Raw genomic sequence first — 13,006 nt, 5'->3', positions numbered from 1 at the left:
GCATGTAACTACGTGGCTACATGGTTTTGCAAAGGGCCCAGTTCGGTAATTCTCAGTGTTGCACTGTTATTAGAAATTACAACCCCCGTAAGCCCTCATCCAAAGCTGATCAGCATCACCCAGAGTGGGGACAGAGGTACGGAATTCATATTGCTCAGAAGCAACGTCTGGCGCATTAGCCCTCACCTCTCAATCTGGGATTATTGTTATTCTCAGGAAGAGATCACCACCCACGATTTCCTTCCACCAGGAAAAGAGCTGTTCAGGACACAATCTGAAGCCCCAGCCAGGAGGCATGGAGGTAAAAATTGCAAACCCCTCAGTGCCCAGGGCAGGGTTTGACATGCAGTTAAGGTTTTCCAGGGCCACCAAGTGTCATGGAAAGCATCCCAGCCTGGGGATTAGGAGATTCAGGGCTCAGGTTCAGTTTTAACATGAATTCTGTGTGTGACTTTAGATAGGTCTGGTGAACTCTGAGGGCTGGGGTGGGGTTCAGAAACTGTGGGCTCCTTAGAGTGGGGTCTGCTCAGGGAAGATGGGGCCCCTGGGTCCTCAGGCTGGGGCTCTTCATCAGGTTCGGCCTCCTCTCCAGGCCCAAGGCCTGCCAGCCTCTTGCTGGCCTCCCATAGCCGGTGAGCTGCACGGTCATCTCGGGCAGCTGGGGACACCTCCTCCACATGGCAGTTGGCAAAGTATCTCCCACTAAGGGGCTCAATGCCCTCCTGGAGAGCGCAGTACAGGGGTGTCTGGGCACCTCCTCTTGGAGCCCGCAGCACAAGCCAAGCTAGTGGGCGCAGAAGTGGGCGCAGCCATCCAGGAACATGGCGCAAGAAAAGCTCCGAGTTCACAGGCCCTGTAGACAGGAAGAAAGGAAGGAGTAGTGAGGATGGTGGGCGAGGGCCCAGGGGAAGAGCAACAAGAACAGGGCTAGAAGCGAGTGGGGAACAGAGTCCAGTTCCAGGGAGACCAGGATAGTATTGAGTGAGCATTCAGGGTCCCCACAAGGTGACCTCACTCATTTCAACAGCAAAGCTCCTCCTCTCCACCTGTACATCCCCCATCTCCCAGGTTTTCCCACATGTTGAATCCCCTGCCCAAGGGGACCTCTTTTCTTCTAGCTCAAGTCCTATTCCTTTGTTTAACCAGCAAATGTGTACTAATGCCTATGGCAGACCAGCCACTGTTCTGGACATTAGAGATGGGGAGTGTAATAAAGGCTTATAAATGTTAGCTGTGATTATTATTGTCACTGTTATAATTACTAGTGAGCCTCAGGCAACGACTTTCTAAAGTGCAGTATGGTTGGTGGCTCACTCAGTCGTTGGAGTGTGACTCTCAACCTCTGGGTTGTGAGTTTGAGCCCCATGCTGGCTGTAGAGATTACTTAAAAATAAAATCTTAAAAAAATGCAGTATGGCAATATGGGTCATCCTATAATGTGTTCCATAAGGCAGAGATGGGCCTTATTCATCCATTAACTCCCTCAGACTAAAAGTTAAAATGCTAGAAGTGGACTTCTAGACCCTAGATGACCCAGCCCATCTCTATACCTCATCTCTCTCTCTCTCTCTTTTTTTTAAGATTTTATTTATTTATTCGACAGACAGAGATCACAAGCAGGCAGAGAGAGAGGTGGAAGCAGGCTCCCCGCTGAGCAGAGAGCCCAACGTGGGGCTCGATCCCAGAACCCTGGGATCATGACCCGAGTTGAAGGCAGAGGCTTTAATACACTGAGCCACCCAGGTGCCCCTATACCTCATCTCTTGCCACTCTCCTCCTCTAACTCTGTTCTAGCCTCATGCGGTCCCTTGTTCCTTCTCAGGCATACCAGGGACTTCTGCCTCAGGGCCTTTGCATGTGCTATCCACTCTGTTCTTTATGCTCTTCTCCTCTGAAGACCACATGGCTCATTCTCATCTCCTTTAAGCCTGTCACCTTTTCGTCTATGCCTTCCTTGACTGCCACAGAAAAATAGCACCTGCTGTCATTTCCTATCCCTGTCACTCTGCTTTATCTTTCCCATAGCATTTTATTGCCCCCTGTCATTGAATGTATGTATTAGCGATCTCCCCTTCCCTTAAACTAGAATGTAAATTCTACAAGGAAAGGGCCTGTTTTATTGACTGCTGTCTTCCCAGCACCAAGATTAATGCCTGGTACATAATAGGTAATCAGTAAAAACTTCTTGAATGAACAAGTAGTTATTAGCCATCATCATCATTATCCTCCTATTATAGTGAGTTCATTCATATGGATGGCTCCTTGGGGTGAGAACCTGGCCTTCAGTCATTACATACCCTATCCAGTAGCCAGCATCCAGGCTTACTGGTGTGAGAGGAAGAGCTCAGACAAGCAGAACCTCCTTCCAAGACCTTCCAAGGAACAGGTCTCTCCTCATACAGTGCTTCCTTACTGTTCTGAGGGTCTGGGGCTCAGTGAGAGGTGGGGGGTGCACAGGATGGGCCGTGGATTGGAGAGGGGACTCAAAGCACAGTCAGAGAGCCAGGCCTCACCTGGGTGGGCTGCATAGCAGGTGACACCAGTACCCTCCAGCTGCGTGGCGAGCTCCCTGGCAAACAACACGTTGGCCAGCTTACTGTCGGCATATGCCCGTAGCTCCTGCCGCCAGCCCACCACCGGGCGGTCCAGGCGCGTGAAGTCGAGGCGCCCTCGCCGGTGGGCGGCTGATGATACCACCACTACGCGACTTGGGGCGCATGTCTTCAGCCGGGGCAGCAGCAGATGAGTCAGCAGGAAGGGGCCAATATGGTTCACTCGCAGCATCAGATTGAATGGCTTGTGGGTCCGGCCACAGGAACTGATCCCTGGGGCAGGGGCTCGACATGAACCACTGCTCCACTGGGACCCCTGAAGACCTCAGTATCCCCATCTGTGAGAGGGTGGTAGGGGGCGTCCTTCCCATGGATCCACTGGCCCTTGGCATACACCTGGCTGGAGGGGACAGTTGCCCACCCGCCGCCCCCCCTGCAGGGCCTGCTGCCCCTCACCGGCATTGTGGATGAGGATGTCCAACCGTGGCTCAGAGCTCAGGAAGGCGGTGGCAAAGGCCCGCACGGAGGCCAGACTGGCCAAGTCCAAGGCCATGAAGATGACCTCATTGTTCCCACTTTCCTGTGGGGCAGCAAGGGCTGGGCTTGTCACCAGGCACCTCTCTCCTCTTCCCTCTCCCCAGGTACCAAATTTTGAGAGTCCTCCTCCTCCTTTTACTAAGATCTGCCCTTATGCATTAGAATATAGTGGACAAGTATATGGACTCTGGATGCAAAATCCTGACTCTGTCTTTCATTAGAGCGTGACGTTAGACAAGTGTGACATTCATCTCTCTGGGGCTGACTTTTCTCGCTGTAAAATGGGAACAACGTAGTATGTATCTCATGAAGTTGTTGTGAAGATTCAATGAGTTAATAAGTGTGAAATACTTAGAACAGTGCTTGGCCACCAGTCAGCACTGTGTAGGTAGCTCTTGGTATTATTATCATCATTCCCTCTGACCATTATTGCTTATCCTAACATTTACAACTGACTTCTTTCTCCTTGGTCTCCCCTCACCCATTCTTGCCCCTTTCTTGCCCCTCCTCTCACCCACCACCCCCACCCTAGTCCGGGCCTGTACAGCCACTGAGGGGTTTTTCCCAGAAGTCTATTTTGACAGTCCATACCCTGCTCAGGACCCTTCACTGGATCTTCACTGCTCATCCTATAAAATCTGAGTTTCTCAACAGAGTCTGCAAGGGATTCCAGAATCTAGCCCCGGTTCAGAGGTTCCAGCCTCTTTATTTCACCTCCTTACTCCATATTTTGTGGTCCATCCAGCCTCAATAAACCTTTGCTTTCAGTTTTTAAAAAATCAATTCAGCTATCTTGCCTCAGGGCCTTTGCATATGCTGTTCCCTCCGCTGTTCCCTTTCCTACTGTCTTTCATTGATGTAAGTTTTACCGATCCTTAAACGTCTTCAAAAAGCGATCAGTTCTTTCAGAAAGCCAACGTACTAGCTAGCTTGAGTCTGGTGCTCCTTCCCTGTATGACCAGAGCACCAGCCGACTGTTTTCTGCAAGTAACGACCAGTTAAGGAAGCCGCTCTGTTCGCCCTTCCGCGTCCTAGTGTGTTTTCCGCTCACCCTCTCCCCTTCTCCGGTCTCTCCCCCGTCCCCTCACCTGGCGGAGGTCGAAGGCGGCCGCCTCACCGCGCTCCCGGCTGCGACAGGCCAGCACCACGCGCGCTCCCCGGCGCGCCAGCTCCAGCGCCGTCATCTTCCCGATGCCGCTGTTGGCGCCTGCGGTGGTTGGGCGGTAGCCTCGCTGAGCCCCGTGGGTCACTGACCCCGCCGTACGGCCTCCCCGCCACCCGGCCGCCCGCGGGCCTTCTAGCACTTACCCGTGACCACTGCCGTGCGGCCGCGCAGGCTAGCTATGCCGCCGCAGGGCGGGGCCTTCACCAGGTTGTAATAGACAAGCACGTAGGCACCCAGCAGCAACCCCGCGCCCAGCAGCAGCGCCTCCATGCCCGCCGTGCCGCCAGCACCCCCACGCCGCCCGCACAGGCCCCGCAACTCCCTGGATCGTCGCCCGCCCGGCGGCTGCCGGTCCGCCCCGCACCCGCTCGCGCCTCCTTGGAAGGCGGAGGCGGAGGCGGAGGCGGGCGAGAGGCAGGACAGGGATGTGTGTGCGTGCGTGTGAGCGTGGGCCCTACGAGCGCCCCCTAGGCATGCGTCTTCGTCCTCCCGGTGTGTGCTTGTGGAACACCTTCTAGGTGCGCGTGTGCATTTGGACCCTGGCAGCGCCCTCTAGGCGTGTGCCTGTGGGAACTCCTTCCAGATGCCTGTTTCTGTGCATTCACACCTACTCTTGAGAGTGTGAATGACTCTGTGAGTGTGTAATGTGCCCGTGGGCCCCAGGATTGCTCTTCAGGTTGTGTTTGTGCCCTTGGATCCTGGATGTAAGCACCTTGGAGATGTGGGTGTACTTGCAGGCCCAGGAAGTAACCTGTGGCTGTGTGTGTGCTGCGGGACCACCTTTTACGGGTTTGTGCCCATGAGCGCCAAGAGTCCCTCCAGGTTTGTGCATGCATCTCTGGTCTCTGTCAATGTGTGCCCTTGAACGAGCCTCTATGTAACTGTCCTTTGTGCGCATGCGCCGTAGCAGAGGCCTTGCGGGAGGGGCTCACAGGGTGTGTGTGAGCCCTCTGGGTGTCCTCTGTGCTTAGCAGAGTCTTCCCCTTCTGGAGAGGTGTGTACGTCAATGCTGTTATGTCTGAGAGGGAGTGAGTCTGGTCCTGGATGCCTTGGCCTCCGTAAACAAGTCCTTCAATTCCTTATCCTCACTTCCAGCCCTCAGGTTCTAGAATTCTTCCTCATTTTTCCTATAAAGGTCAGAGAGATGATGCCACACTCATTCATTACCTGTCTTTATCTCCCTGCCTTTGGTACCCTCTGATGCCCCCCCCCCACCCCCTACATTTCTGAAGGGAAGCAGCAGGAAGAAAATAAAACACAAAATCTATTATCTGACTTCCAGGAGGAAATTTCTCTGGAGTGGTCCTCACAGGTGGTAGAAAGATAAGAATCTCCATGACTCAATGCAAGAAGAGACTATGAAGGCAAGGTGGGTGGGGACAGCTAGGGAGGCTCGGGTAAGGGGACTGCTAGCCAGGTGACTTGCCAGGACAAGGACTTGCCTGAAGAAACCATTACAACTGAGTACCCACTGTTTGACACTGTGCCCAGCAGTGTGGTTAGCCTTGGAAATACTGAGCGGAACAATGTGTTTCTGCCCTCAAGGAGTTCAGGAGGCCCATCAGGGTAGGAGGAGCTGAGTGGTGGAGACGAAGCTAGGCGGGTAGGTAGAAGCCAGGGACTGACCCGATTTGGGGAGAGGGGACGTTTCCGACTTGGCTGCGCTATGGATTTGGGGTTCAGTTGTAGACGCTGTGGGATGAAGCTGGAAAGAATATTAATGAAACAAATCGGTGCGCTCTCCATCCTCAAGGCAAATTCCTGACACACCAACAGGTACCACTTCCTTGAACACTGCTGGGATAGATGAGCAGGTATCTCTAAGGAGTCAAAAAGAACTTCCCAGACAAAGTGTCTCATGGCAGGTCTAAAAGGAGTTGAAAAAGGATTAGAGCTTGGTTTGATGAGAGGATTCTCAGGGCCTTAGAATTAAGGTAATGCAGCAGATTCTACTGATGAGCTGTGATTATAGGGAAGTTAGGATTGCTAGTCACGCACGCTGCGGCTCCACTGGTCTTTTTCTTCATCATGCTTCCCAGAGACGTTTGAATTGACTGATTGCTCCCCACTAGATTCTAAGCTTCAGGAGGCAGGAGCCATACCTCTTGACTGCTCATATCGACTTCCCCAGACGAAGTCCAAAGTCCCAGCAAAGGCCATGCATAGGGGAGGGACTCTAGTGATGCCTGAATGAGTTGCAACGTGCCCAGTTCAGGCGGACAGCTAAAGGACAGAGCCAGGTGTTGACTTCTCCCAGAACTGATGACTCAAATATGATAGCTAACAACTGAAACTAAAGGCAGCCCCAGCTCCTGAGGTTCAAGTTTCTAGACCAGCATGCAGAGGTCTCAGAACAGCTCCTGTTTTATCATCTTGGTTTTGGAGTCATCAGGAAGGAGTGAGGGCCTGCACGTTCTCAGATTCTTGCAGTACGTGGTCATGTCAAATGATTCCAGGTCACTTGGAAGGCCAGACAACAGCTACCCCCCACCCAACCTCAAATGCACCCCTAGCCCTCCACTTTCCCACACCCACCTCGGGCTCTTTCCTCCAGACCTCTGCTTTTCTGCTTTCCCTTGGGGACTGAGTGTCTGGAAATGAGACTAGTTCAATAAGACTGTGACCAGAATCTTGGGGAGGGTTCCCTCTAAGGGTGATGACAGGTAGGACAGACAGGCAGAAAACATAATTTGAAGTATTTTTGTTTTTTTATATACAGAATACAGGAAAGTTTCTGTAAAGTCTAAAACATTACAATTACTATGTACATTGGTACTACTTGGGGGTGGGGGTTGGGGGGAGAGGAGGGAGCCAGGGGTGGGAGGAACAGGAGAAGTGGCAAGAGAACAAAAAAAGAAGACGAAACAGGTTTACGACAAAAACGTTTTTGCTACAATAGACAATTTGAAGAAAACGCTCTACCACATGTAGTACTGTACAGTTTTTAAAAACATTGAAAAAAATGTCATCACTAGATGTATTTACACAAAATCCAAATACACTTTTCCTTATTTGAAATAAAATAGATGGACAGCCAGAAAAAGAATTCATTTCTCATTTGTCCATAATACACAGTAGCTACCTGTAGTGCAACCGCTGCAGAAAGGGAAAATAACTTGGAGGGTGGGAACCACGGAAGTAGGGTGGGTAGCGATCTTTATATTAAATAAAACAATGATATTGTATAGATTTTGCTGTATGAAAACTGTATTTTTTCTTTTAATATAAAACTATTGTCACTGCCACAAAATAGAACAAGTTTCTGATTATTTTACAACGGCGGGTGAGGGGGAGGGAGCAGGAGGTGGGCAGGAGGTGGGTGGGGAACGGTTTCGTGTTGGAGGAAGTGTCCAGACCGTGGGCCTTCCCCTCCCTGCCCACGCTGTTCCTCAGCTCGGGTCTGCCGCTTTCCCATGAAATGTTGAGTACAAATATATGTGCAAATGCCCCCTAAAACTTGAGAAAAGAAAAAGGATTTTTAAAAAACAGTCAAAAGGTTTTCTTCATTTCATGCAAAGATTGTAGTTGAAGGGTTTCTGGTGGAGTATAGAAAAAACCCGGGCTTGGTTTGTGTACATTTTTGCATTGCAGGAGTCTTGGGTTGGGCGGACAGGCGGGTCACGGGGTAGCCGCCAGTCCTAGGGAACGGAGTTGGAGCGCAGCACAGGGCCCTGGTGGGGCTTGAGAGACAGCTTCTCGGCCAAGACCCCATCCTGCAGCAGGCCAGCATCGCCTTTGGGCTGTTTGGTCGCAAACTCAGTGATGCTGAAGACGAACTGCAGGCACCCCAGCTTGATGTAGCTGCCGTGGTGCAGTAAGGCCGTGCCCTCCCAGCCGGCCCCACTGCCCCCAATCAAGCTCGAGCTGCTGGCTTTGCAGTTGCAGGGTCTCCGCGGCGGCCCCTGGGCCTGGGAGCTCATCACGGCTGCCTCCTCACTCGGCTCTTCGTCCTGTTTCCGGTGCCGGCGGCGCCCTGGGAAGGAGGAGTGTGGTCACTGGGAGAGGAACAGTGAAGGGGCCGGGGCTGTTGGCTGTGGCTGGGCCCCCGCACCTCCCAATTCTAACTGCAGGGTGACTAGGGCTGGGGGATGCTGTGAAAGGACAAAGGGAGTCTGAAGTCCCCAAGCAGGTGTGCACATGTATGGCACTGGCTTCTCCGTGGCTTTCCCTGGGCCCATGAGCAAGGAGAGTCTGCCCAGTGGGACCAGGAAGGCACGTGCCAGTCATTGGCGGCAATCCAGAGCCACCCAGTTGGGGCTCTTAACACAACAGGTCCAAAAACAGCCGGCTCTGGGGCCACAGGGTCCAACTTACTGATGACACTCTGCACTTTGGCAACAATACTGCTTGGGGGGGTTGGCGGGGTCTTCTCAGAGAAGTCACACGAATACAGCACATTGTCCACCGTTGTCCCGTGCTCACTGTAGTTTAACAGCTCATAATGTTTGGTATTCTGAGGAGGAGGAGGGAAGATAAGATGTGTGGTCTGCTGCGTGGGGCCTGGGGCTAAGGGGAGAGAGGACACATGGAGAAGGCTGTGCTGCTCTACCTGGGGAGCTCTCTTTCTTCCCCAGTCAAGCCCCGCTTCCCTGTCTCTTTCAAATAGGGCTCAAGACTCACCTCCTCTGGGAAGCCTTCCTTCCCAGTGGCCCCCACCCCCCTACATCACCCTCCCCTCTCCCATTGCTCCTTTACTCTGCCTCCTCTTGAAATGTTATTCACTGGCACAGAGGACTTGGCTTCCTTCTATGCTGGTCCCCTGCCCTGATTTTGGGGGAGCTCCCCCTGCTGAGCCCATGACCAACCTCAGGAGAAATGGCAGCCCTGTTCCTGGGGAGGGTAGCCATGGTAGGACACCTTTTCATACCAAGACTCTTCTCCTCCAGGAATGACAGGGACGGAGGAAGAGACGACCTCCCCGCCCCGCTTCCCCACACCCAGGACACTTGAACAAAAAACCCAGTGCCTAGGAGAGGGGTTGGGGAGAGCCCCCTCCCACCCCACCCCCAACCCTCACCTCATCATAGAATATGCAGGCGTGTTTCCCGGACACGTAGTTACAGTGACCATAGTTTGTAAGGCACACGTCCATGTCAGCTCCTGCAAGTGGCAGGAGTAGAAGCAAAGGCAGGCAGAGAACAGACTGTAAGGTGTATGCATGGGGAGGGTAGGGGGCAGGGAGTTAGCTTCTGGGCGGCTACTGGTAAGACCTCATGGTGAAGCTAGCTTGGGGCCCCTTCCTTGTATTTTTGAACAAACACTGATTTCTTTTCCAATCCCCTTGGAAAGAACAGCTGTCCCTGCTAGCCGATCTCATTCAGAACATGCGGCTACTGCCCAGAAGGGAAGAGTGAACTCCTGAAGAGGGGGGGTTACTTCCATGAGGGCACAACATGGGCTGCAGGGTTCATAAATCCTATCATCGGAAAGAAAGGAGATTTCTTGGTCACAGGCTAAGCTGACTATCCCTCTGTACAAGATACAGGACTAAGGAAAGGTTATGGGTGTGTGAGCCCTATCACTTTCTTGAAGACCTCTAGGGACACAGTGTGTGCCCTCTACACAGGTATTTCCTGCACGCCTGGAATGGCTCGCTGAGCAGCAATCAGAGCTGACTCCCCTCTCTCCCGAGGTCATGCTGGGCCCAAGCGAAAGGGCTGGAGCCGGGGAAGACAGGCAGCTGATAATCTCCTTTCTTAGGCCCTCTTGCCTGGATATCTGCTGGGTTAAACCAGTCAGCCCTGGAGAGGGTTTCCCTCCCCACTTTCTGGCCTCTGTGGGTAAGGATATTAGTATTTGGGGCTGAAGAGATTTCGGCGCCTTCCCCAGATGGCTCACCTGTCCCGATGTATAGGGTTCGGTAGCACATGTTCACAGCTCCTCCCAACCCTAAGAGAGGGTAGAACACAGCTCGGGCCTGTACCTCCTTTCTTTGCACTACAAGACAAACACAGGGATAGGATCATTCAGAAACTCAGAACCTGAGACCCAAACATAAACCAGAAGAACCCAGACCTTTGGCTTGTGGCCTACAGAAAAAGATCCCACTAGATGAATTATCCCACCAAACACACCTTGGACATTGGGCTGCTTCAGTGTGACACTCTCCCCCCACCCATAGCATTCCCAACATGGGTTAAGCATTTCCACCTTAAAAGAAGGTCACAGAAGTCATGGATGAAAGTACTCTAAGTTCCTGGGCTGTTGACTGGCTTATCAGGGACAGACCAGACGATACCATAGAGATGGATGCCAAACAGCAGAAGGCACAGACCAGCATTTCTCAAACTTTGGTGTGCACACAAATCAACTAGGGATCTTGCTTAAATGTTGTTCTGATGCCGCAGGTCAGAAGTGGGGCCTGAACTCTCTGTTTCCCACAAACCCGCTGGTACTGCTGGTCTGGGGACCACATGATTTCAATCAGTAAGGCTCAATAGGGGTTAATGCTCAGAAAAAGAACCTAAGCAGTTAGACTTGTGGGAAGAATTTCCAGGAGGCTAGCCCAACTGTTATTTTCTTTCTTTTTTATTTTTAAAGTAGGCTCCATGCCCAAAACGGGACTCAGCCTCATGACCCTAAGTTCTAGAGTCTCTATCAACTGAGTCAGCCAGGTGCCCCTAGCCCAACTGTTATTTGGCTTCTCACCTTGAACTTGAATAATTCCCTCTTGGGAAATCTTTGTAACCCAAATATCTGAACACCGTTCAGCAGAAAGCATACCATATATACCCAAAGGCACCAGTAGCTGCCCTCTGTGTCTCAAAGCGGATGAGCATGAAAGAGAGTTAAGCAGATTTCCCTGAGTCTGAGGTGAAAGCTGTAGTTGCTTTTTGTTCCTGTTTTCTGGGGAAAGAAACCATGGTGCTTTACTGAGCCTGTGAAAGGCACACACGGGGCACTGTGATTCTGAAAACCGAGATGGCTCAAGGAGTGGAGTCAGCTGCTCACACACAGAGGGGAGACTGGATGGTGGGCTGTAGCGGCAGATGTGTGCACGCGTACCTTCAGTGTGGTGCCCTCCAGAAGCCAGCGGGTGTGCCCCGACACTGCCCGGTGAAGCTTGGACCCGGGAGGGGAAAAGCTGATGTATTCTCTGCAAGGCCAGAAACTTGATCAGCTTCTCGTCCAGCATATTTATCTCGATTTCTATTAACCAAAGAGAAAGATTAAAAAGCAGCTGAGGAGGAAATACAACGTGGAAATAGGTGAGGATCACACAGCGAATTGTTTAGCATTTCTGCATTCTAGCCAAGTGACTGTTCTCGAACGGCAAAGAGTACAAAATGGCGTAAGGATCCCGAGCTGGGCATCTCTCACGGCCATGTGCAGTGAGAGACGGGCCCCACTGCAGCCAGTGCAGCTGTCTCTTGGAGGTGGGTGACCTGATTTCGGGTCGAGTGGTCCCAGAAGGGCAGAGCAAGATACACCACTTGCCGCCTGTCGGGGGAGGGCTGGATATCTGACCTGAGAATCAGATTTTTCTACCCAGCCTCTCTTCACAGAGGGCCAGTGGCGCCTCCGTTCTCTCTGACTCAGGGAACAAGGACCTCCTGGTTTTACTCTGCCCTGGGTAATCATCCTTTTTTCTCACAGGCTCAGCTGGCTCTGCTCTCCCTTCACCTTTGATTATGAGGTGTAGAAGGCAGAGGAAGGAGGGGCTTTCTTTCTTAACCCACCTCCCCAGCCCTCGGAGATCAGGCATCCCTTCTGTTCCCTTCTGAAATGAGCTCGAAGGCGCAGGAACAGCACCTCCACGCAGTAGCTCACTCACTCACCTCCATTTCCATCCATAAACGCTCGCAGTGAGCTGGTGAGGTCCACCATGGCAGTAGAGTTGGCTGGGAAAGAGGGTACGGTTAAAGCGCTTCCTATGGATAACGTGCCGGGGCTGACCTTGCCATCTGGGGATGGAGCAGGAAGATGGTTACTTACGTCGCCTTACGAGGGAAACCCACCGGTCCAATCCCCCACTGCCGAGACAGGTCTGGATTTCGGACCCAAGGTGATGTTCCCTTCTTGATTCTCACCCCATAGGCTCTGGAACTCCTAGAGCTAAAAATGTGTGGTGAGGAAGGGCAGATGGAACAATGCACCCGGGCACGCAGGAGTCTCCAGGGCACCGGGAGCTGGTGAAATATACTGCTCTGGGGAACATGACGGGGTGGCTCTGTTCTCTGGGCCAACCGCTACCTCCCTGCACTATGCACTCACGTAAGCAGCGCCTGCCCCTGTAACTCCTGCCTCCTGACGCTCAACTCACAGAGAGCAAAACCAGGTTGGTATTAAGAGGTAAGCAAAGACAGGAAAAGAGCCTGAAGGTAGGGGCCATCCTGGGACCAGGGGCCCCCATGCAGAGAAGTCACAGTCACCTGGTTACCGAGACTCCCAGCTGACTAGGAGGCTTCAGTTCACACGGGAGAGACCACAGGGGTTTCCAGCAGCATCTGAAACCTGGTTCAGATGCTGGGGTCAGCAATCTCGAGGTCCAGAGTGCTGACTGGGGACAGCTGAGAGAGCAGGCCCACACTAGGCCAAGTATGGGTACAGGGGACTGCTTTTTTGCACATGGCCTGAGGGAGAGTGTTTGGGCCAGGCCAACCTCTGCGGGCATGCCGCTGTGCTGCTATTCTGAAAGGCAGTGTTGCTTTCTATCCCTGCTTCCCCCGACCTGGAAGTTCCTTCAAATGAGCGAGTTCTGAGAATATAGATCAGGTGGGATCTGGTCTCTGGTGTGGATACTGAAACTCGG

General features: G+C 52.6%; 3 protein-coding genes across 5 annotated transcripts in view; all 3 read right to left on the bottom strand.

Annotated features, from left to right (window-relative positions):
• The window catches only part of ALDOC (aldolase, fructose-bisphosphate C), a 1,020,901-nt gene that overhangs the window by 290,862 nt on the left and 717,033 nt on the right, over positions 1-13,006 (bottom strand). The window lies entirely within an intron of this gene.
• On the bottom strand, positions 46-4,755 carry DHRS13 (dehydrogenase/reductase 13). The gene is made up of 5 exons (XM_082708269.1): positions 4,398-4,755; positions 4,178-4,296; positions 3,009-3,132; positions 2,514-2,825; positions 46-853 (listed from the first exon to the last, which is right to left on the bottom strand). Exons 1-5 carry the CDS (start codon positions 4,522-4,524, stop codon positions 411-413), a joined length of 1,125 nt encoding a protein of 374 aa, XP_082564395.1. The 5' UTR covers positions 4,525-4,755; the 3' UTR covers positions 46-410.
• The window catches only part of PHF12 (PHD finger protein 12), a 42,500-nt gene continuing 36,437 nt past the window's right edge, over positions 6,944-13,006 (bottom strand). For all 3 annotated transcript variants that reach the window (XM_082707054.1, XM_082707053.1, XM_082707055.1), the window contains exons 10-15: positions 12,033-12,158; positions 11,260-11,403; positions 10,093-10,191; positions 9,272-9,354; positions 8,569-8,707; positions 6,944-8,227 (exon numbers count right to left, since the gene is read on the bottom strand). In XM_082707054.1, the coding sequence (XP_082563180.1) occupies positions 7,893-8,227; positions 8,569-8,707; positions 9,272-9,354; positions 10,093-10,191; positions 11,260-11,403; positions 12,033-12,158 (926 nt within the window). In that variant the 3' untranslated portion in view covers positions 6,944-7,892. The remainder of the gene's footprint in view (positions 8,228-8,568; positions 8,708-9,271; positions 9,355-10,092; positions 10,192-11,259; positions 11,404-12,032; positions 12,159-13,006) is intronic.

The sequence above is a fragment of the Mustela nivalis genome (assembly GCF_964662115.1).
Source record: "Mustela nivalis genome assembly, chromosome: 17".
Taxonomy (NCBI): domain Eukaryota; kingdom Metazoa; phylum Chordata; class Mammalia; order Carnivora; family Mustelidae; genus Mustela; species Mustela nivalis.
The sequence above is the reverse complement of the archived record's forward strand: the minus strand, read 5'-3'. Positions and strand labels throughout refer to the sequence as shown.

Excerpts from the sequence above, each read along its gene's own strand:
- DHRS13 (XM_082708269.1), bottom strand. The coding sequence starts at position 4,524 with ATGGAGGCGCTGCTGCTGGGCGCGGGGTTGCTGCTGGGTGCCTACGTG. Across the intron at positions 2,826-3,008 it reads CATCCTCATCCACAATGCCG|GGATCAGTTCCTGTGGCCGG; the intron begins GTGAGGGGCAGC and ends CCCCTGCCCCAG. Across the intron at positions 854-2,513 it reads CTGCTATGCAGCCCACCCAG|GGCCTGTGAACTCGGAGCTT; the intron begins GTGAGGCCTGGC and ends TCCTGTCTACAG.